Raw genomic sequence first — 21,498 nt, 5'->3', positions numbered from 1 at the left:
ATTATTATTTTTAATTACACAGTGCACCATAATATTTCATAGCGTTGTTATTGGCAATGACATTTTGATGCGCGAATTATTATTGTTGTTGCACAGCAGCAACACTAATGCAGCAGCATGTGTCAAACATGTGTCCATATAGGCCACAGGCCAGTGTGTTTAGACAAATATTTCCAGAGCTTCACGCATCACAAATAAATTCTTATTGCCGTTTTCTTTTTGCTTATCTCAGTATATTTTATTCTGAGTAATTTTGATTAGATATTTTGCCTCGCAAACGTCCCAAACGCCAAATTTGAAACTTTTATTCCGATATTCGTGGAATAAAAGACCGGATTTCTTAAATATTTCTTAAGTGCGTTTGCCGGCTCGAGGTAAAAAACAAAACATAAATAAAAAATCAAACTGAAATTAATCTCACTGCCTCTTTGTAGAAAGGTTGCACAATATCCACTTCCTGAAATCCAAATTCCTCTCATTCTCCCCGTTTATGGTTTTCTATGGAACAAAGGGATTTAGCGTTACTACAGCCATTCGCAGTTTTATGGTGGACGTAGAGAGGATTTTAGTGGTCAAATTCAAGTGCTGTGTCTGGACAGCTGTCTGCTTTCTTTGTACTTGGATTCAGGATGCATCATGTGAGGCAACCTTTTGTCTGTAGGGGTAGTAAACAAGCTAATGCCATTGCCACGTTTTCACAAATTCGCCTGCAGTGGAATCTCACTTCCAATGCTTGGGGTCGGATGATGTTGCTTCTTCTTCCCATTGCTGTCGGGAATCACCGAAGTCACTAACTTTGTTTGAAATGATATATGTATAGCAACACAGGTGTCCCCTAAGATACTGCAACAGAACGATATTGTGTTATTGGAAAATTGGGTAATAATTTGAGAGTCTATTGCAGCGTTTAGGAAGCAGCCTATAATCATAAACAATGGGCCATCATATTAATTTCACCTTGAGATAGTATCAGTTAGTCTATAAAGATTCTCAGATGGCCCTCAACAGTACAATTAAAAGTTTACAATGACGCAGGAAATCACACGCAGGCGCATCTTTTCTCCAAACAATTCATTTTATTGGAATTTTTTTTTAAAGTTCGAGGAACACGTCCCTGTCTGTCACGCACAGATGAATGTCGACATCCTAGTGAAAATAAAATAATCAGAGCAGCTTGGACCATCAGCTGGGACTTATTTAATTTTAGAGGGAAACGTCGGATGCACTCCTACTACTCGGTCAATAGGCCTTTAAGTAGCGCAGTGCATTACTGAAAAGACTAATACTTGCTCTGCTCTGCATCTTATAGATACTTATAGCAAGATTTTTATGCCAATAAAGTCCAACCACACCTTTTCCAAACTTATAAAGCTATTCAACACATTGAATATATCTGAGGAGTGCTGCCAATAACCACTCCAAACTGGAGTAATACTAAAGCCAGTCATTTGAGGTACTAATTATTTGTGTGTGTGTGTGTGTGTGTGTGTGTGTGTGTGTGTGTTTATATATATTGGGGCACATTTTTGGTCTGGGTTAGATGCGTGGCCCATGGTCCTGCAGGGATTCCAGGATCAAGGTCTTGAATTGTCTGATTGTTTTCTATGAACTCTGTCACTATCCAGAGTCAAATGAAATAATTGGTGTGGACCGAATAACTTGCTCAACCAACATGCATGTAGTGGATTGTACGTTGCATAACCGCTGTTTCATCTTCACCTTGTAGTGTAATTACGGTTTCCTACCCCGTTTTTCATTTGATGAACCCTAAATAACTGAACGGCAAAGTAATGCAATAGGCTGCTGCATAATTTTAAAAACATAACCAGGAATGATTCACACATCTGTTTATTAATCACGATTTTATGTGCAGCGAACTCGGATAAGGACTTACGAGTGGAAATGCATCACAAACAAATAATAGGTCATGATCTTCTTAAAAAGCATAAAAAGACGAGTCATTTGCTGTGATTTGTGCAACTTTTTTATAAATACTGAAGCGCTGACTGAGCTCACGGGGCTGCTTTTTAACGGGCTTATGCTTTATATGGGCTATATTCTCTGTGATTGCTAACCACTATCCTCCTTTATTTTGTGTTGTGTGCAAGATCAGTATTCATAATTTGCAATTCATTGATCAACACATTTACATTGCTAGCAATCCAGTAGTACTAACTCGTGAGAGTATAATTATTGCAATGATAATATTAATTGTAATAATCTTACCTGTAAAACGCCATAACACTATGAAAAGCATGCCATTGAGTGGACTCTGCAGTTTGTGCTATGCCTTTTTAAGGAGCTGTAGCTGTTTAGCTAGCCTACCAGCAGCCCATAAACATAAACATGCACAGCACATATCTTTCTAATTGCCATAAGCCAACAAACACGAATCTGTTACTGGTTTTCTTAGTGCTCCCGTGGTGTTTGGAAATTATTCGTTTGAACCTCCTCGATCTTACCTAAAGCCAACCACTCCTACACATCCAACTCTTCCAAATTGATATATGACAATATCTACTTTCGATCACGTGTCTGCGGGGCGACTTAGACGGATTGCGCGTCATCTCGCCTTCCCAAATTTTTCCCTTCTGCTGCAGCTCCTATCCAAAACATCTATCTATAGTACGGAGCACGAGAGAGAGAGAAAGATGTTTAACTCGGTGAATCTGGGCAACTTCTGCTCCCAGACGCGCAAAGACCGGACATCCGAGTTTGGGGACAGGACGGGCTGTGCGTCCAATATCTACCTCCCCAGCTGCACCTACTACGTCCCCGAGTTTTCTGCCGTCTCCTCGTTTCTTCCACAGGCCCCGTCCAGACAAATCAGCTACCCCTATTCCACAAATCTGTCTCAAGTGCAGCCGGTACGGGAAGTTTCTTACGGCTTGGACCCTGCTAGTAAATGGCACCACAGAAGCAACTATGCGTCGTGCTACTCGGGAGAGGATCTGGTGCATAGAGACTGTCTTCCACCATCCACCATGACAGAAATGCTTATGAAGAACGAGAGCGTGTACAGCCACCACCATCACCATCACACCCACCCGGGCTCCAATCACCCTTCCACAGGTTTTTATTCCGGCGTGGGGAAAAACAATGTCCTCCCGCAAGGTTTCGATCGCTTTTTTGAGACGGCGTACTGCAGCAGCACGGACAATCAGTCAGACAATTGTTTACAAAAGGGCGAAGGGGGAAAACTGGAAAGCGACTCCCAACAGCAGCAGCAACAGCAGCAGCAGCCCACAGCGTCTGTACCCGGAGCCGCGGAGCAGGAAAAAGACCCAGAAGATGAGGAGGAACACACAAATTCAGGCTCATGTACGTCTTCCTCTGCAACAACCAAGGACGGCAACACCAGCAAGAGCAGCCACTCGAGTAGGTATACCGAGCTGTAAAATGGGGGAAGGTTAAGGGGACTAGCCCGGTGTTTTGTCGGTCAGATTTTATGTGGAGTTTTATAAGCATTCAAACGATTTTATTATAACCCTACAAAGCTCTTTCTTGCAACGAGAAGAATTTTTACGATGGGAAAGCGCTTTGAAAAAAGGGGGATGTTATACACAGACGCCTCTATGGTGAGAGTCTGTGAAATTTTTAAGAGAGAGCTATTGTGACAAATGTTAACTTTGATCATGAACTTGCGTTGGGCATTTTAAGGGATTTTCTCGTTGGGCTGTCGAGAGTAAAAACCAATTGGGCAGAACATTGCTTTTGGCGTCTTGTGAATTTTCTTTTAGTACAGGGTTTGCTCGCAAAAGACATGCTGCAAAGAGTATTACACACTTTACGGTTAAATGCGTGCTATCTATCTATCTATCTATCTATCTATCTATCTATCTATCTATCTATCTATCTATCTATCTATCTATCTATCTATCTATCTATCTATCTATCTATCTAATGATAGATTAGAAGCGTTTCCTTCATTTACTTGCAGGCTTAATCGTCTTTTCCTTTGTATGTGGATACTGCATAGGTCTGCACATTATTCCACTTCCCCACAAGCCGCTGGAAAAAGCTTAAATTCATTAATGTGCATGTTTCCTTCCGCACATTAGGCTTCTTTTCTCCTAATGATTTGCATGAGGTCGCCTGCCATTTCTATTAATGACTACTTCATCTAAAAAAAAAAAAAAAATCTAAAAATGGATTTTGTTTTTAAAAGGAAATTTTAGAGATTTGGTGCTTGTGTTCAAAACACATTTAGCCTCATGTGCATTGTTTTAGCTCAGCTAGGGAACAGATACAAGCTGAGACCGGTGTTTAGCCCTCTTTCACACACACATAAAAAACAATAAAAAAACACACACATTTCCCTGGTCACCTGTTTGATAAGAAGTTACAGGGCCACAGAGGTCTTGGTATGGCATTGCAGGCAAGGGCAGTGCATTTAAACCCACTGCCAAAAGATTGTGTAAATTGTTAGTTTAGCTCCAGGGGAATGTGGCGCATATAGTGCGGTGAAATACTTTTGTTGTTGTATATTTATAACAGATAAACACGTACTTAAAGGCTGTAAGTTGATATTATTTACTCCAAGCGATTCGGATATTTAACACTCTTTATGGTTGGTTTATCTGATAGCTCCAGCCGGTTCACTAGATGAAAGCTGGCTGAAATGTTATCAGTACTAATGCCACTGAAACTGAATTCTTAGCATCTGGCAAGTCTGTCGCCTCTTCAGCACTTAAGCTTCCCGTGACCCCTTTAAAAACGCATTACTGTTGTTGTCAATTAATGTAACGCCGCTGATCATTTTCCGTGACAACTCGACTTTATTTTGAATTTTATTTTTCACTTTTATTTCTTCTCCAGGCGCTCCTCGAACAAGGAAGAAGCGGTGTCCATATTCCAAGTTTCAGATTCGAGAGCTGGAGCGGGAATTCTTCTTTAACGTTTACATCAACAAAGAGAAAAGGCTTCAACTTTCCCGAATGTTAAACCTCACCGATCGCCAGGTTAAAATTTGGTTTCAGAATAGAAGAATGAAAGAGAAGAAGCTGAGCAGAGATCGCCTCCAGTACTTCTCTGGAAATCCCCTATTGTGAGCAGGAGCAGAGTGTCACAGTCTTGGACGGTGGCATTTAGGCCCCCTCTTATCTCACTGAGTTGTCACTGTGGGCATACCCATTTTCTAAGGCAGCCCACATCACCAACAGTGCAATGCTAAAGTGGACAGTGGCAGAAATAGGCCTGCATGGGATAAAAATCGCCATTTTCTTATAGCCCTACGGGCGGCGTTGAATTTCTAGCTGGTCCCCAGAAAAAGGCCTACACTATTAGAATAATCATTTATATGCTGTTCTTGAATATGTCCCTCTATTTATCATGATTCTTCATTGTGTTTATTCTATTGTTGACATATTTGTTAAAAACAATATGAAATATAACAAGCATTTTGAATCCTTTATTGCGCAGACAACTTTTAGCTCTTTCCCCAGCTCTGGTCTTTGTATATAGCTTATCCTCATCTAATTATTTCTCTAACGGAGTACGAACAAATTATAGGAAATCTTTAATTAAGGTGCATATTTCGCCATTGAGAACTGTGACGTCCAATCTGTGAAAAAAAGTATATCCCCCTGTACAGAGTAGCCTATGCAATGTGCTATCATGACTGTAAATAACCGTATGTTGAATTTCCTTTCTGCTATCCCTGCTGCTATTTTTTCAGTACAGTGCCCATTCAACTCTAACAGCTTTAACGCCAACACTTGTTAAATTATTTGCTTAAAACGTTGCTGCTTTCGATTCCAGAGAGGAGGAGCAGATTGTCGGCCTGTGTATCATTAACATAATACCTATGAAATAAACAGAAAACCTATAGGCAAATCACAATGACTGTGTGCTGTTTGTCCTTTTAATTACTACCCTTACCAGTGGTTCTGTGTGCATTATTCGTAACAGGCGCAATATTTGTTACTTTGCCTTGGTCGTGAGTCAAAACCTTTTGAAAATACCAACTGCTCATAAATGTGTGTATAACCTAACGCTGCTGGCTTGCACACATAACATGTGCACACTTTAAACTTGTGTTAATTGCCAGTTCACGACGCTACACGCATTTGGTTCGGTGGATTTGGTGGCGATTGGGAAAATAAGGAATAGTGTCTAGGGGCTACACTTGAGGGCTTTTTGACAATTTTAAGGTTACACCGGTGTAAAAAGGATTATGTTTAAATTTTAGCATAACTGTTAAAAAAAAAGAGAGAGGTAAAGCTCAGATCTTAGAAATGTAGAGAAGAAGGGTTCAATGATAACCTCTTTTAGTGCCCACTAAATGGAATCGCCACTCTTGTAGTCTAGACACTGCCATAAAGACACAGGCACTAAATGCCTATTTTTTTCTCTTAATTGCACCGTCTGTTCGGGGGAAATGGCGTTCACTTCCGCAGTAAATAGTAAACAAGCAGGACTACATGTCCGAAGAACATTGCAAAGAGGTTTCGACGTGAACTCGGTCTATGTCTGTCTCATGTCTGTGAAACATACACCCCCCTGCATTGAGCAAACTATGCTAGACTGCTATGTATATATATATCTATATATCTATATCTATATATACATATACATATACATATATGTATATGTATATATATATATATATTTTTTTTTTTCCGGGTGTGTGGCTTATGTGAGCGCATGTGTGTTTAGTTTGTGTGCGTGTACGCTAAACATATGCGCATGATGATTGCACGTGTGCATTAAGTACAATTTATAATTAAATGTAGTCTTTGAACTTCCATAATGTCAAGGCCTTCACCTTTAACCCGATGCAATAAAATGGAATCAAGGAGCCCCTTTAGCCCGGAAATGTGTGCAGCGGCGGAATGGGCCAATAAGAGTGAGTGGGAACAGAAAATGGAATGTGTACAGAGAACAACTTTGACCCCTCGCATTAAACTACAGCAGGTAACTTTGCCAGCTTTAGCACGTCCAGTAAATACACTTTATTGTCCTTGTAAAATGTATACGTTTTCACGCATGAGGCGTTTTAAAACATTTTGGTGTAAACTGTAGATCTGGATTTGTATTCTCTACGAAAAGAAAACGTGCTGGTGTGTGGCTGTCCCAGTGTGTTTGTCGTAATGGGAGGTTCTGTAAGTGCAAACATGACGGTTTGTGAGTGCGTGGGTGTGTGGTCCTTGTGAGTCAATCTACCCTTTGATTCTTGAGTTAACAAAAGACTTCACAGGCTGTTCTGGTCAACAGAAATATTACAGCACCGTTTGCATGTTGTTGTGTTTCCTCCCATTGGTGTGATTTTGGTTATGTTCGGAAATAAGGTTTTTCCTCCAAGTTAAAAACGGTTTAAAGTGGAAAAAAGGTGGGGGGAGTAAAAGGGATGACCGGCGCTTTTTTGTGCGTCTCTTTAGAAAGTAAAGTATTTTATCTGCATGAAGTGAAATCAGACTTAATCTGCCCGTCTTAGTATATCATCAGGGATGACAGGGGGCTGTTCTGACTCAAGAAAGACGAAGCACGCTAGCCGACCAGATCAAGGCTATACCAGCCCCTCTTCGCCACACCCACCAACCTTGGCCCTGGGACAGTGACGTGGTAATTTGTAGGTTTCTCCAACACCCAACGTCACTAACAGAGAGTGCTGCAGAGTCTCCTGCAAATGTTGTCTCTCAGCCACACGGGGGCCAGGACTCTCCCGGCCTCTGAACTGTTTTGTTTCCTCAACGGGATCTTGAAAATGTTTCCTGATATAGATGCCTCGGTGACATCACTGTAGTATTATTAGTTGTTGTAGTAGCAGACATCACTTTTGGCTATGTGTGACAGAAGGACAGTCCACTGTGCTGGAATGCGGCTCCTGCCATGTGTCAGTCTGGCTTGTGCACTTGAGTGTTGCGGTGAAGAAAAACATGGCGGTTTGTTTCATTTAGAGCAGAGGAAGGAGAATGGAGATGTAGCCTAGGTCCATTATTATGCACGAGGAAAATAATTTAATTCGCCTACATAATAAGTAATATTTTTGTGCCAGAAAACTGTTAATAAGATCATGTTTTTATATATTCTGCACAAAAAGTAAATTATAAAATAACACCGGGTAGAGGGTGTCTTCGTTATATGTGTGTGTGTTTGTGTGTGTGTCTTTTTCCCTCATAAACTTAGAAAAAAGAAAAACATTTCACACCAGTAAAAAAGTAAAGAGTTAATAAAAACATTTACATACAGGGGAAAAACTGTTACATTTCCCTTTTTTTGGTTAATTTTTTTCTTCTATTTTGTTACAAATTTAAGGCAGGCATTTACTTTTTTTTTACTGTTATCATTTATAAACTGTTCTGACTTTAAATTTCCTTTATTTTTCTTCTAAGTATGAGGTGGTATTTTGTTACCCGCCTCCTGCAAATCCTAATCAAGTGATTATAGGCTATTGAATGCTTTTATACTACGATGTTGTACTTACATCTCAGCACCTAACCGGTTCTATTGGGCCATAAAACAGTTCGTCGCTGTAAAACGAGCCCCTATTGCTGCAACCAACTAGCTTGCAAAGCGCCTTCATTTACATTAGCGCTTTTAGGCTGCCATTTATGGATTGTTGTCACCAAAATTAGTTTGGTAAAACTTATCGAAAGTTTAAATCCCATGCACATGGCATCTGGTGTAAGGTATTCGGTAAAAGGTAATAATGTAATCCTGCTGTACTTTGACGGTGGTTATCGCTTTGCTATTTAATTAAGCGCTTGCGTGATCCTGGCACCATAAATTTGAAGTTACGCACGGAGTGGACAACAGCATGAAAGAGCTCACAAAGCACAGCCTGCTTACTTCCAACTGGAAAGATATTTTAAAGTGGCCGCCAGGAGCAAATTAGTTATGTCGCTCCAGTGGCTCCTGATTAGTGCAGGAAACCCGCTACCATGTAGGCTTTCTAGCAGCATTCAACACCCATACCTGCTGGCATTATCATAACAGCCTCCAGGTTTGCAATAAGTTATAGATGATTTAGTGTTGGTTGCTGGCTGAAGTTCAGACAAGTGTAAAGACCATGATAAAAAAAAAAAAATCAGTCACAGTTAAGTGTGTGTGTGTGTGTGGGGGGAGGCGCTTTTTCTTAAAAATGTTTTGCCAGACGACAAAAGCTGGCTTTAGGCGTCTCGCAAAAAAGAAAAAAAATTAGAAATAAAGAAAAAAGAAAAAAAAAGCATGAAATTTTCAGAGACCATTTATTGGAAAATAAGGCGGTTCTCGCGTTTCCATGGGAGAAATGGATCTGTGTAAACAAAAAACATTCTGTTATGGAAGCAGAGAAGAATGCATGTCCATTGAAAGTTTTCCTCAGTTTCTCTTTAAGAAAAGCATAAATGTGGGGATAATAACCCTACTACATAGCTATGCTTTAACTACCGCAATCTTTGGGCTCTAAGGCAAAGTAGTTCACAACAGTTAGCTTCCCTCACTTCTAGCTTATGATAATCACAGTCATACAAATCTGATTGTTTCGACTTGAGCTCTTCTGTCATCACGTGCAGGATCAATGTGCATTCTGTTGTAGGAAAAAATAAAACAACAAAAAACAATCAAGTAATACGCTCGTGTTTTTCTGTCATTATAGCCTCAAACACAATTTCCATGACTGGTTTGTGAAATCACTGCACATTTTCCATGCTGCTGGAAGCTCTGCAGCAGCACATTACTGTCCCATCTGTGGCACCCAGCACACATTTTGGGTACTACCATAACAACAGGCGTTGTGTCATTTTACTTTATCATTTCAGATAAATCACGCCAGTATGCACTCTTCTGCAATGCCAGGTCTGCGAGGTTTCTATCTCTCTTTTGTGAAACGCGTCAGTTATTAAATCTAACTAGTGTGCATATAATTTGCTTTTACTCGTGACTGTTTCAGGCTTTGTGCTGAGTCGCTGTTTGCCTGCGGGCTAGGTGGGAATGTGTCATAAAGCATTTTTGTGCGTGTATGTCAGTGGTGTGACTTTGTGAAATGAGCTGACAATATAACGTGCAGGTATTGTGTCCTTCTATGAAGCAAAACCCCGCCTTTGTTACACAATTTTTAGATGTAAAAATGGGCTACATTTCTATTCTATTCATTCTCCATATTGTCTATATTGTCTCCTCACTGCTAAACACCAGGGTATTGTTTTTACGCTGTGGTGTTTGATGAACACTTTCACTACAGTAATGTATCCACACAGCCAAGATTTTTGTCTTGCACCAGTGTAATTTTTCTTCATGATTACGGCGCGTTTGGAAAAGACCACAAGACGACCATCATTTAGTCTGAGTATTTATTTCACTTACATTGACTATATATATGTGTGTGTGTATATATATATATATATATATATATATATATATTTATACGTGTGTGTGTGTGTGTAAAAAAGGCAAAAAAAAAACAACCAAAGTGATACAAAATATGTTGCCCTTGCCTTTGGAAATGATTCTGAACTGGAAACACAACCTCGCGTGCATTTGCTCTCACAGAGTAAACAAGCAGGCTAACCCTCTCCGTGGTTAAAGCATTTTAACAAACATGTTAAAGCGTTTAAACATAGCCTGCTTTAGCAGCCAAGTTTTACAGTTGCTGAAATTCACAATATGCTCAAAAGCCGCCAGTATCAGGTCTAACTCGTTTTGGACAACTTTTTTATGTTAACGAGGAAATTTCAACAACATTAACCAGTCTAGCTAAACTACGGTTAAGTTTCAATCCTAGGGTACAAAATATAACGCTGTTGTTCTTCTGGCTTTTAATTTAGGCTTTAAATTACGTGATACGAAAGTTGCACAACAGCCTACATTTATATTTGGTTTATATGCGTTTTATTCTACTTTGTTGAATAAAACGTTATGTTTTTAGTTATGCATTTTACATGGTAACTGTAATTTAGACATTATCTAATTAGCTTTGAGGACAGAGGAAAAGAAAAAATCACATAAAAACGTTTCTGTGCGTAAACACTTTTAAAGATCATATTTTGAGTGGAGGAAATTATTTTCAAATACTTTCTTCCACTGCTACTCTGTGTGTGAAATAATGATGATAATAATAATGATAATAAAAAACAAAGCAAAACAACAAACAATTAAAATACAGTTAAATTAGTAATAATAACACACCCAAACATGCGCAAAGGAATTGAAACATTTATAGAAATACTATATGTGCTCAACTAAGCAAATACCTATTTGTTCGGCTATATATACGTAAAAGACACTTAATATAATTCTGTACATCACAACATAAATATCCTCGTAGGCCATCCATTTGCAATTTCCCCGTACAGTTGAACCCATTATAACCCCGTTAAACAGCTAAGTGCTGCTTCATTGGTTATTTCAGTCTAGTTAAAGTTGACCAATTGCTTTGAAAAGATGTGGCATTATTATTATGATTAGTTTAATGAATTCTGGTACATTTCAGTTGGAGCACAATGGTAATACAAAAACAAATCCAAATTAATAATCAGAGAATCCTAATTGTGGTGGTAATGCTACAAAATCAGCAAAAGGCTTTTCCAAAAGACCACAGTCTTCTATTAAGCAGGTCAAAAGCAAAAAGAAAGAAAAAGAAAAAAGACCCTGGCCAATTACTTTTTGGGCTGCTCCACACATTCATCTGAACTATTTCTTTAAATTTACAACCGTAAAAAAATGTTCTCATTCCTGCTGAGGCTTTCTTTAAAAGACAACACATCTTCTTACCCGCTTACAGCTTTTCTCGCTAAACCTGTAACAACAAGAAAGCGGTTGGAGTTTTAAAAAGAAGCAAACAAAAAGAAAATACACAAATTGTACCATTTGGATCAAATCCAGTCGGCTTCATCACCACAGCATAAGCTCCCAGGCGAAAGGAAACTCGAGGCATGGCTGAGTTAATTTGCTTTGAAGCATCTAAAGGTTTGTGCTGAACTAGAAATAAAACATCCAAAAGCCACGTAGTAAGAGCCTTTAAAATCACTGCAGAGCTGCCGTCCTTTGTTCTTCCTGGTATGGGCCTGCTGGTCTGACCCCCGGATAGTCACTAGGTGGCGCTCTTGCTCTACCAAAAACCCCTTGCTCTTCCCAACTTGACCGCGCTGACGTCACGTCAGTCTGGAGCATCAAGGCCACTTCCACGCAGCTATTGGTCTGAAACTCACATGACATGTCTCCGAGCATCCATAATTATGTTACTGATATTTTTGCACCCCCCTCCAAAAGATGTCAGCATCCTACTGTCATTTTTCTCCCGGAGAATCCCGTAGTTTAGACCAGTGGAACACACCAAACGATTACTGTTTTGCCAAATGCAAAAATGTCATGTCCGAATAACATAGCTCCCGGTAACTTCCTCATGGATTCCTTAATGGGAGGACCATCTTCCTTCAGGGGTGAGGGTTATTCCAGCAACCCCGGAATGTACATCCACTCAGCTGCAGAGTACGGATATTCAGTGATGAGAAACAGTGGGAAGGTTGGACTGTCTTCACTCTCGAAGGGAGACGAGGGTCTTACTCCGGGCGGTGTGTCGCTCAGCGGCTTCCAGGATGAGGCCTACCTGTCAACACAACTGGCCACATGGACCCCAGGCTCCAAAACCTCCAGGGACGAGCAACCTGTTGCCCAGTGTTTACAACCCTGCTCTTTTCCAATGGGCAGCGTCAAAGAGGAGGCGTTTTGTTGCCTCTACCAGGATGACAGCAATAAGGGGAAACAGACAACAGAGTCAGCCACTTACATCCGGCTTGGGGACAATAGCTGCCGGCCTCAGCAAACTGCCTCCTCTTCCAGCGGATGTTTCCAGGTGTACAGCGGAGAGAGGCCGCCACAGGATGGCCGGCAGTTCCCCTCCAGTTTCTCTCTGACCCACTTGGCGACATCTGTTGAACCACCAGCAGAATCGACAATAAGTCGCAGCAAAGCGTCGCAAGAGACAGCGAGAGAGGTTTCCAAAACAGAGGAGAGTCAGAGCAGGAAGGAAGAGAAGGCCAAGAGTGACAGCTGCACAGATATCTCGGACGGGGAATTAAAAGGTAGAATGCTAATTTACGCCCACCCCCACCTCATCCCCCTCCCCCAAATTTAACTCAGACACGTGCATATGTGTAAATACAATGCTCACGCGCACACGCAGGAGGTTTGTTGACGGTGTTACTAAAAGGATTGCACAGATGCAATAATTAATAACTTTAATGTAGCGTTGTGTTTGATATCAGTCATATGGTCTGTATGGGGATTTGATAGCCTCGCCTAGGAGGGGGTACGGTGCTCGTGGCATTTAACACCTTTCCATTAATGTGACAACGTGAGATGGGCAGTTATCATTAGCATAAACACCCCCCCCCCCCCCTCTCTCTCGCTTTCATACAAGCTCTGGTTATTTATTGACAGAAGTAACAGCACAATATCATACCTCAAAACTGTGGCATTGAGCCAGTATTAAATTGTACGGGTTATCTCTAAAGTTTTAAACTTTTCGACCCAAAGGTCGACCCATTGAGAAGAATCTCACATAATAATAATAATAATAATAATAATAATAACGATAATAATAATAATAATAATGGACAGAATGTAAACTCGTGAAATTTCACAAATTTTTACAGCGTGCTTAAAACATTTAAATTAAAAGGACACCTTGGACAACATTTTTCCTTTTAAGGAAAGAAAGCTGACACGTTAATTTGACAAAATATGCAGAGGTAAATTAACTCTGAAAGACCACCATCTGTTTTTTTTTTTTAGTATTTCTGGTTATTCTTCTTCTTCTTATTATTATTATTATCGTTATTACTATTAGTAGTATTAGTAGTTATAGTAAAAGCAGCAGTATTAGTATTAGTAGTATTAGTAGTGGCACTGGTATAACACCCGTAATAATTCTTAAAGTTATTACATATTTTTCATTAACCTATTTAAAGTTAATTTCACCTTGTTATTTATACATGAAGATAAACACTATGCTTTTATTTTTAATTTAATTGGACGATGCTGTGGGGTCTGTGTTTGTGTATATTTGGATTTGGGAGGGGGAGTGTGTGTGTGTGTGTGTGTGTGTGTGTGTGTGTTTATGCGGGTATGTGAGAATTAAATTACGGAATTAAATGTTTTGGTAATGATTAAACGTGGGGCACACAGCGACTGTTCACATTAAGGTAATTATTACAATAACCTGCTTGTGTGTGTGTGTGTGTGTGTGTGTGGGGGGGGGGGGGGGGGGGGGGGGGTTCCACAGAGGAGTTATTCCCTAGAGTCTGCGAGCTAATCAAGAAATTAAGTGAGTGTGCAGAGCAGCAGTATGATTTTTGCCGCTGCCGGTACTTCGATGCGTTGTTTCTTTGTCCTTTTCCCCATCTAAATCTGGTATTATGCTGCAGAGACCGCCTCTTGTTTTAAGATGAACCTGAAAAAAAAAATATATCTGGCTCCGGTGTGCAAAGGTAATAAAATTTTATGGGAGTCTGAGGTCCAACATAGACAAAGGAAGTGCCTGCACACCCTCGTTTGATTCGATCTAATTATAGTTGTACATCTTACAGGAACAATTTGCAAGCAGTAGGAGTTGTTAGAAAAGGTGCGATGTTCGATCTAGTTCATTTGTTCGAGGGAGAGCGGAGGTGAAGCACCCAGGTGAAGCTGCTCTCCTAAACTACTAATTTGGATTTCTTTGAACGGTATTGAATGTGAATTTAGAAGATGTGGGCGTGTACCTAGCATCTACTGTACTGATCAACGCCTTGAAAACATCCGCGCAAAATGTCGCGATTTGGTCGCCTGTTTGCTCAATGTCCTATTTCTCTCGCTCCGATAGATGATTTGTCCGCGGAAAAGACAACGGGAAGCTGGTTAAAAGCCAAAAGTGGAAGGAAGAAGCGCTGTCCCTACACAAAGCATCAGACGCTGGAGCTGGAAAAGGAGTTCTTGTTCAACATGTATCTGTCTCGGGAGCGCCGCCTGGAGATCAGCCGGAGTATCAACCTGACCGACAGACAGGTCAAGATCTGGTTCCAAAACAGACGCATGAAGCTCAAGAAGCTCAACAGGGAGAGCCGAGAAAGGGAACAGAGTGCAGTCTACAACTACTCCTGAGCAGATATTTAACAAAAAAAACAAAACAACAAAAAACCCCACACAGATATTCACACACACACACACACACACACACACACACACACACACACACACACACACACACACACACACACACGTCATGCATCACATCCAAATCACGCACATAGACAGGACAGGCAAAGATATCAACAGACATGCATGTGTCTATAAGTGATACATCCAATAATTATTAAGTGATCTTCTCTTTATGTGCACAATAAGCACACGTGCACACATCGTGCCTTCCTATATGAACGATCTAAACGCTGCAACTTGCAGACCAGACCTGAATTTTCCAGATAAAAAGTTGTAGCGACACTGGAACAGTAAGGTGCTATTAGCTTGTAATTTTAATTGTAATATAACATGAACCAAAGGAAAGGAGGAGGCGATATTCATGCAGCCTATAAATAACTAGTGGCATGTAAGCAGTTTCACTTGAGCTTCAATGAATGAAATGCCACTTGTGCTGCTGCTTCTTCCTTGGTGCGTAATGTGCATGCATGCGATGATATTAAGCTATGTCATGGCGAACGATTCCAAAACAATAAAAAGAAAGAAAGGAGGGCGAATTAGAAAAAAAGCTATTTCCAACTTTGTCCTTCCCCTAGCATAGTAATGAAAATGAGAGGGAGGGAGAGACACTGCGGATGAGAGAAGGAGATCATGGCAGTTTTAATAGAAGTGAGAGACCATAACGTTGATTTAAATATTATCCAGGTGACCACAGTAAGTCAAGGTCATAAAATTCTAATGTCAGGTTCGCCCTGGAAAGCGTTGGGGGTGGATTTTATGATCTGCAAATATAATGTGCTGCAGCAGTAAAGATGCGTTTAAAGGTGTGTGTGGAGGAGGGCTAATCCACACAGCAGAGACTGCAGTGTGCAGGACCCAGCCGAGAGGCGCTGGGCTGGCAGGAACAGGCGTCTCCAACCCCGGGGATAGTGGAGCTTCATGGGCGCAGGAGATAAGGAGGATGGTGGATAAAGGGACAGCGACCGCGACGGCTCCAGTGACAATAATAACAAGCGTCACGGCAAACACGTGGATAACAAAGCGCATCTGGAAGGCGTCTACCGAAGGCAAGTGAAGGTAGGACCCGGTTTTACGTAATATTATTTCCTGTTTCGGGAAGTGTGGCGCATCTGTCAGAGAAGTTTGCCTGACAGCTCATTTGGCACGCACGGTGCACGCCTGCACGGGTCCATAGTTTGAATGAAGTTGTTTCAACGTTATGCTGATTGCTACTCAGTTTCTTACTCGAATCATGATGCTGGTTGCTGATTGTTTTTTTGTTTTTTTGTTTTTTGGATGATAGCTCTGGAGATTTACGGTGACTGGATTATAAAGCTATGTTTACTTAACGAATGGACTAAATTTACGTTGTGCTAACACAATATTTATAAATTTAGAAGAGTAGCAAAATTACATGGATGCGGTTCTTGAGACTATGCAATTAAAAGGCATGGCACATCTAATGTGTCTACAGGCGGTGTTACAAAGCAGCATGATTGCAGACCACAGTGTGTATCATACTCGCCTTTTCGCTTTGAGCTGGATAGTGTTAATCCCCACTTGGCTTTTCATGCATTGTCCTTTCCATGGATTTTTTGTAAACCTCTTTGCGCGAAGCTGAAGCGTGGTTTAGGTAGTTTCATGTTGTTGGGGTTGGCTTCCTGGCTCGGCAACAAGAAACTGCCTTGATTACGTCAGTTCGTCTTCATCAAGGGCACAATTTCCGCTGAATTACCCCCTATAGTCACACAGGTCCCCGCAAATGGCATTGTAAATGAACTGAGTTGCAATACCTTGGACAGAGACGTTTTCTTTCTTTGCTGTTATTTTTGTGGTGGGCTGTAAAACCTCCCAGAGGCTCTCAGAAGGAGAATAGGTTGTAAACAACATGGGGTAAAGTTTTAGACTGCGTTGTGGTGCATCTGTCATCACTGGCTGTCCGTTTAGGTTTCGTTGTTTCAGCTGTTTTATGACGATATAGAAGGAATCATAGGTGGCTGGATATGTCGTGGATTTAACTCATCAAATTATCAGAGAAATGTGTAACAGGAAATGGATGCGTATTGACACTTCTATGACTTCATCTGAGCGCTTTTCTTCTGCTGATGCACAACTTCTTTTAAGTGTTTATAACCAAAATGCCGTTCAGTTCCAACTTCCAATTAGCTAGCAATCTTTGCAGGGATAGGCTCCCTAACGTCAACACAAAAAGCTACTTTGCCATTTCCAGCAATAGCTATTGATGACTGTTTACTAAAATACATTAGAACACACACAAACAGCAATCGCTCCGTTAGTCACATTTTGCATTGAAAATTCAAAATTTTACTTTTTTAGTACAAATTCCTGCAAAAATCTTTGTGTGTATGTGTGCATTAAAGGACTTGCGTCTCTTATGTCTTTCAGTTGTGTTTCCTCTGGTTCTACTACAATGTTTGAAACTTTATTTTCTCGTTCCTCGGCCCACTATGCGGAAGAATATCCTGGGCTTTACACTGTTTCATCTGTTATGTGATGTGGCTAAGTTTCGTAAACATAATGGACACACATTCTATCTTTATTGGAGTCGACCCGCAACACTTTCAGTGTAAATTTTTGGTCTAATGGCACTTAAATTAATTAAATTATCAGAGTTACCATTCATTTCTAACCTGTTTAGAAATGAATGATATTTATGTTTGAATCTACAACTCACTGACGGTCACAGATAGTTGGCCAAACTTTATGTCTTGCAATAAATAGTGTTTTATTATAGTTAAAATTCATGAAAGGGCGCGAAGGAAAATAGAAAAGAAACGACCAGAAACGACCAGATATCTGTCAGGAAAGGGGGTTTAGCTTACGTCAGCGGTCAATGAAACACAATAACTTATTGATGAAAGAGCTGCTTATTTTGCCACCACGTTTTTTTTTTTTTCGCAAAGGCAGTCCAGTGTTTATGCTAGTCACTATCTCCCCTTGTTTTCTCAGCCCCCTCCTTGTAGCGGTAGCACCAGTGGAAGAGACAGTCTGGAATCCAAAGTCACTTTCATTCAGCTCAGTGAATGAGTGTCCTTCTTGGAATGCAGCACTGACAAAGACTTTACAGCGCCGAAAACAGCCCCGAGAGCTGCACAGATTCACCCTAAAACCATATACACATAAAGTAATTTATTCCACTTTGTAGTTGCGCACAGGAACTGAAGCCTTTACACAGCCGCTTCCTTTGGGACAGCTCAAGATGTCTCACTGCTACCGGCATGATCAGACATGAACCAAATATGCTAACAGCTTTTCTTTCTTTCTTTGTTTCCCCTTTACCCTTTTTCTACTGTCATTTTCTACATTCATTATGCTTATTTTATGAGAAAAAGGAAAAATGAGCACTTCGAAATTTATTTTATTTTATTTTTACCATTTTACCAAGAAGATTGATTAGGGTTTGAATTCAGAAGGGGCGTTATCTTTCTTTCTTTGGAATGGAAAATGTGAAGACTGCTCTATTGCCAATTTGTGCGGTACAGGAATGACTCTTAAAATGCGCCTTTTTTGGATTTGTTGAATGACATTTAATAACTGTAACGCTTTCCAGCCTCAGGATGGATTATAAAGGAAAGCCTCAATAGAATAATTTTTTTGTAAATAAGTGACACTCGTGGCCTTAGAAAAGGGTGGGACAAGAGAGAGACTCACACTGTTTTATATATAAACTGTGACAGGCCAACTCACCAGCACCGTTATTGATCAACTTCAGAAGTGATCACTTTACGGGCTGTTTTGACACAAAATGCGTTTGAAAAACAATTTTAAAGCTAATTTATTAGAATAAGAATGCCAGTTATTGATTCTCTGAAACACTGGCGTACAGCGGTTAGCTTGGAATTTCCATTCAATACAGAAAGAGAATTACAGATATATATTTTATTATTGTAGTTTTTGGCCTTTCAGTAGATCATAGTGCAACTCTGTGGTCCTTAATATTCAGCACTTGGGACGTTATGAACACATTGTGATAGTTTCTTTGAATTATCTTTATTTGTAGTTTAAACAGATAACATTGCCTAAATGTCGTATTTGAACGTGACTAATTTTGGAAAAGGGAAATGAGGTGCGTTTATTTCGTATTTGTGTGTGTGTGTGAGGGAGAACTTGTGATGTCTTGTGATGTTTTGTCAATTTTGCACTGGTTATCTTGCTCTTACCATTCATTTGACAGAATAATTACTTTCAGTATCTCTGCTCTAAACAGGAAAAATAATGCGCTTTCATTTTGGCACTAAACGTGCATGTCTAATAAAAGAAGGTCATGTTCCAACGCGTAGCTCGTATCCTTGTTTATTATCTCCCCGGACTGGTTTTGCTGATAAAAGCAGACTCAGATACAGCGTTCTGACTCACTTGACAATCAAGATGAGTCATTTTATCTGAATAAGCATAGGATGTAATATCAGCTTGAGTAACCTTGCGGGTTTATAAAGATACACTTACAGAGAAATTCGCAATCTGCACAGACGGCGATTTAGTTTCATGCAAGTGTATGATCTGAGCTGAAGTTCCCCTTTTAATATTATCATGAGAAGCATTTTGCTGTATTCATCTAATCCCTTTTTTTTTTTTTTTTTTTTTTTTTTACGTTGAAAGGTGGATGCTGAATTAAGAGTGCGGGGGCAAAGAGTATTTTGACGTAGCAAACACTGATCACATGCCAGTGAGTCCGTATTAATAAGAAGCATCAGTGCACTGCAGTCGCGCAAACACAGGCTTTGGTTCATGCCGCACAAATAGGCTTTTTGAAAATTGCAATAACACCTATATTTGTGTGTATTTTTGTCCATGGGAAATGTGTGTAACTGATACATGTCAGAATCTGACGTACATAGGTTGGCGGAGTTATAGTAAGTCTGTGGTATTGTCATCATTGATTCAAGAAGCCGTTTTTTAGATAAATTATTTTGCATGTCAGAAGGACAAACGACTGTAGTAAAATGAAAACGTAGACTCACTGTAATCTCAGAGAGTCTCTGGATAGAGGGTTTCATATATTGCATAGATTACAAATCCTTATTAGACCGATATGAGACTTTTTGAAACCTCAGAAATAAGACCAGCAGCGCCACAGACGACTACAAATCCCATAAACAAGCCAAACAGAGGGTTCTATATTTTTCTCCAGTTAAACTTTTACTCGTATACTTTTGATTTGTCAAGTTTCACTCTTGATTTGCTGATTTTAGAGCGCATGAGGTCAACACAAACAGTCACATCTGCTACACGAGGTTGTGTTTCTCTATAAAATGTTATGGATCTAAAATAGGACAGTGTTTGGCCATGCAACAAAGAGGGATTTTCTGAGACAGTATATTACCATCTGCTTCAGGTGCAAGTGTAGTTGTGCCCTGGAAGAATAGAGATTAAGGACAGATACTCAAAAAAGAAGAAACGACAAACAACAAATGGGTTATATAAAAAAAATACAGTCTTTTTATTTATAGCAAAATAAGGCGGACACAAGAGCAAAATGGATGATGGGAAATAATTAAACAGAAGTTACTTCTCATTAATGACACAGACACGCGCGCGCACACACACACACGGAAACAAAAGCACACTCCAAAACAATAAAAATGATATTAGTGCATTGTTGCAGACATCGATACAGGATATATTCTAATCCGTCTTTACGATCAGATGGTAATAATTGCTCATTGAGTACTATTTCAATATATTTGGAATATCTGAAATCAACAGACAGGAAATGTTAAACCTCCAGAAAAACAAATGAATAAAATAACTGATTAGCACATTTGGTAAATTTCTTTGTCTCGATTAGGCTGTGGGTGGACAACAACTAGGCTCGGAGCTACGCATTCATCATCACCAGGACACCGTTTGCAGTTATCCAGGTTAAGGTCCGCCGTCTGGTCTTTGAAATTTCATGGTTGAATCTGAACTCAGCAGCGAGGACAAACGTGGCACTTCCTGCTGCGTATATGATTTGATGCACGTTGTTTAAGCCAAAATGTTGAATATCATGTCGGTTAATCAACAAATGTAAAACTATATCTTGACTCTAGCTGATCTAGGATAATTACCGGCATCATTTATTCCTTAGCTTGGCGCTGACAAAGGCTCATTTTTAAACGCCAACGCTACAGATGTTGCAAATTGGGGTAATTATCATTTTATTACAATCATTATTTTCGCTATTTTTCTTTCTTTCTTTTTTATTAAACTCTTATTTCGTATATTTCAGTGTATGAAACTGTATTTTAGCCCAGTTTGAGATAATTTTGGCACAGTGACGTGTGACTTGTTCTCCCACACCACATATTTTCTCGTTTGCACATAACTGTCAGCTTTGCACGTCCCAAAATGGATTTCTTGTCTTAAAGGTTGCAATCAGTTAACCTTTTTTTTTTTTTTTTT

The 21,498-nt window shown here is 40.0% G+C and overlaps 2 protein-coding genes across 2 annotated transcripts in view; both read left to right on the top strand.

The window, feature by feature from the left end:
* The first annotated feature begins 2,339 nt into the window (after positions 1-2,339).
* Positions 2,340-5,830, top strand: hoxc11a (homeobox C11a). Its single transcript, XM_003448182.5, has 2 exons — positions 2,340-3,378; positions 4,819-5,830. Exons 1-2 carry the CDS (start codon positions 2,508-2,510, stop codon positions 5,049-5,051), a joined length of 1,104 nt encoding a protein of 367 aa, XP_003448230.2. The 5' UTR covers positions 2,340-2,507; the 3' UTR covers positions 5,052-5,830.
* Positions 5,831-10,353: 4,523 nt separating this feature from the next.
* hoxc10a (homeobox C10a) overlaps positions 10,354-21,498 on the top strand; it is a 45,055-nt gene continuing 33,910 nt past the window's right edge. Inside the window, exons 1-2 of the mRNA XM_003448184.3 lie at positions 10,354-13,001; positions 14,780-16,170. Of these exons, the coding sequence (XP_003448232.1) occupies positions 12,284-13,001; positions 14,780-15,057 (996 nt within the window). The 5' untranslated portion in view covers positions 10,354-12,283 and the 3' untranslated portion in view covers positions 15,058-16,170. The remainder of the gene's footprint in view (positions 13,002-14,779; positions 16,171-21,498) is intronic.

The sequence above is a fragment of the Oreochromis niloticus genome, linkage group LG20 (assembly GCF_001858045.2).
Source record: "Oreochromis niloticus isolate F11D_XX linkage group LG20, O_niloticus_UMD_NMBU, whole genome shotgun sequence".
NCBI classification, from domain to species: domain Eukaryota; kingdom Metazoa; phylum Chordata; class Actinopteri; order Cichliformes; family Cichlidae; genus Oreochromis; species Oreochromis niloticus.
This window is presented reverse-complemented; position numbering and strand designations above follow the sequence as displayed.

Coding starts and splice junctions, on each gene's coding strand:
- hoxc11a (XM_003448182.5), top strand. CDS start 2,508: ATGACAATATCTACTTTCGATCACGTGTCTGCGGGGCGACTTAGACGG. Junction 3,379..4,818: donor CAGCAAGAGCAGCCACTCGA/GTAGGTATACCG, acceptor TTTCTTCTCCAG/GCGCTCCTCGAACAAGGAAG.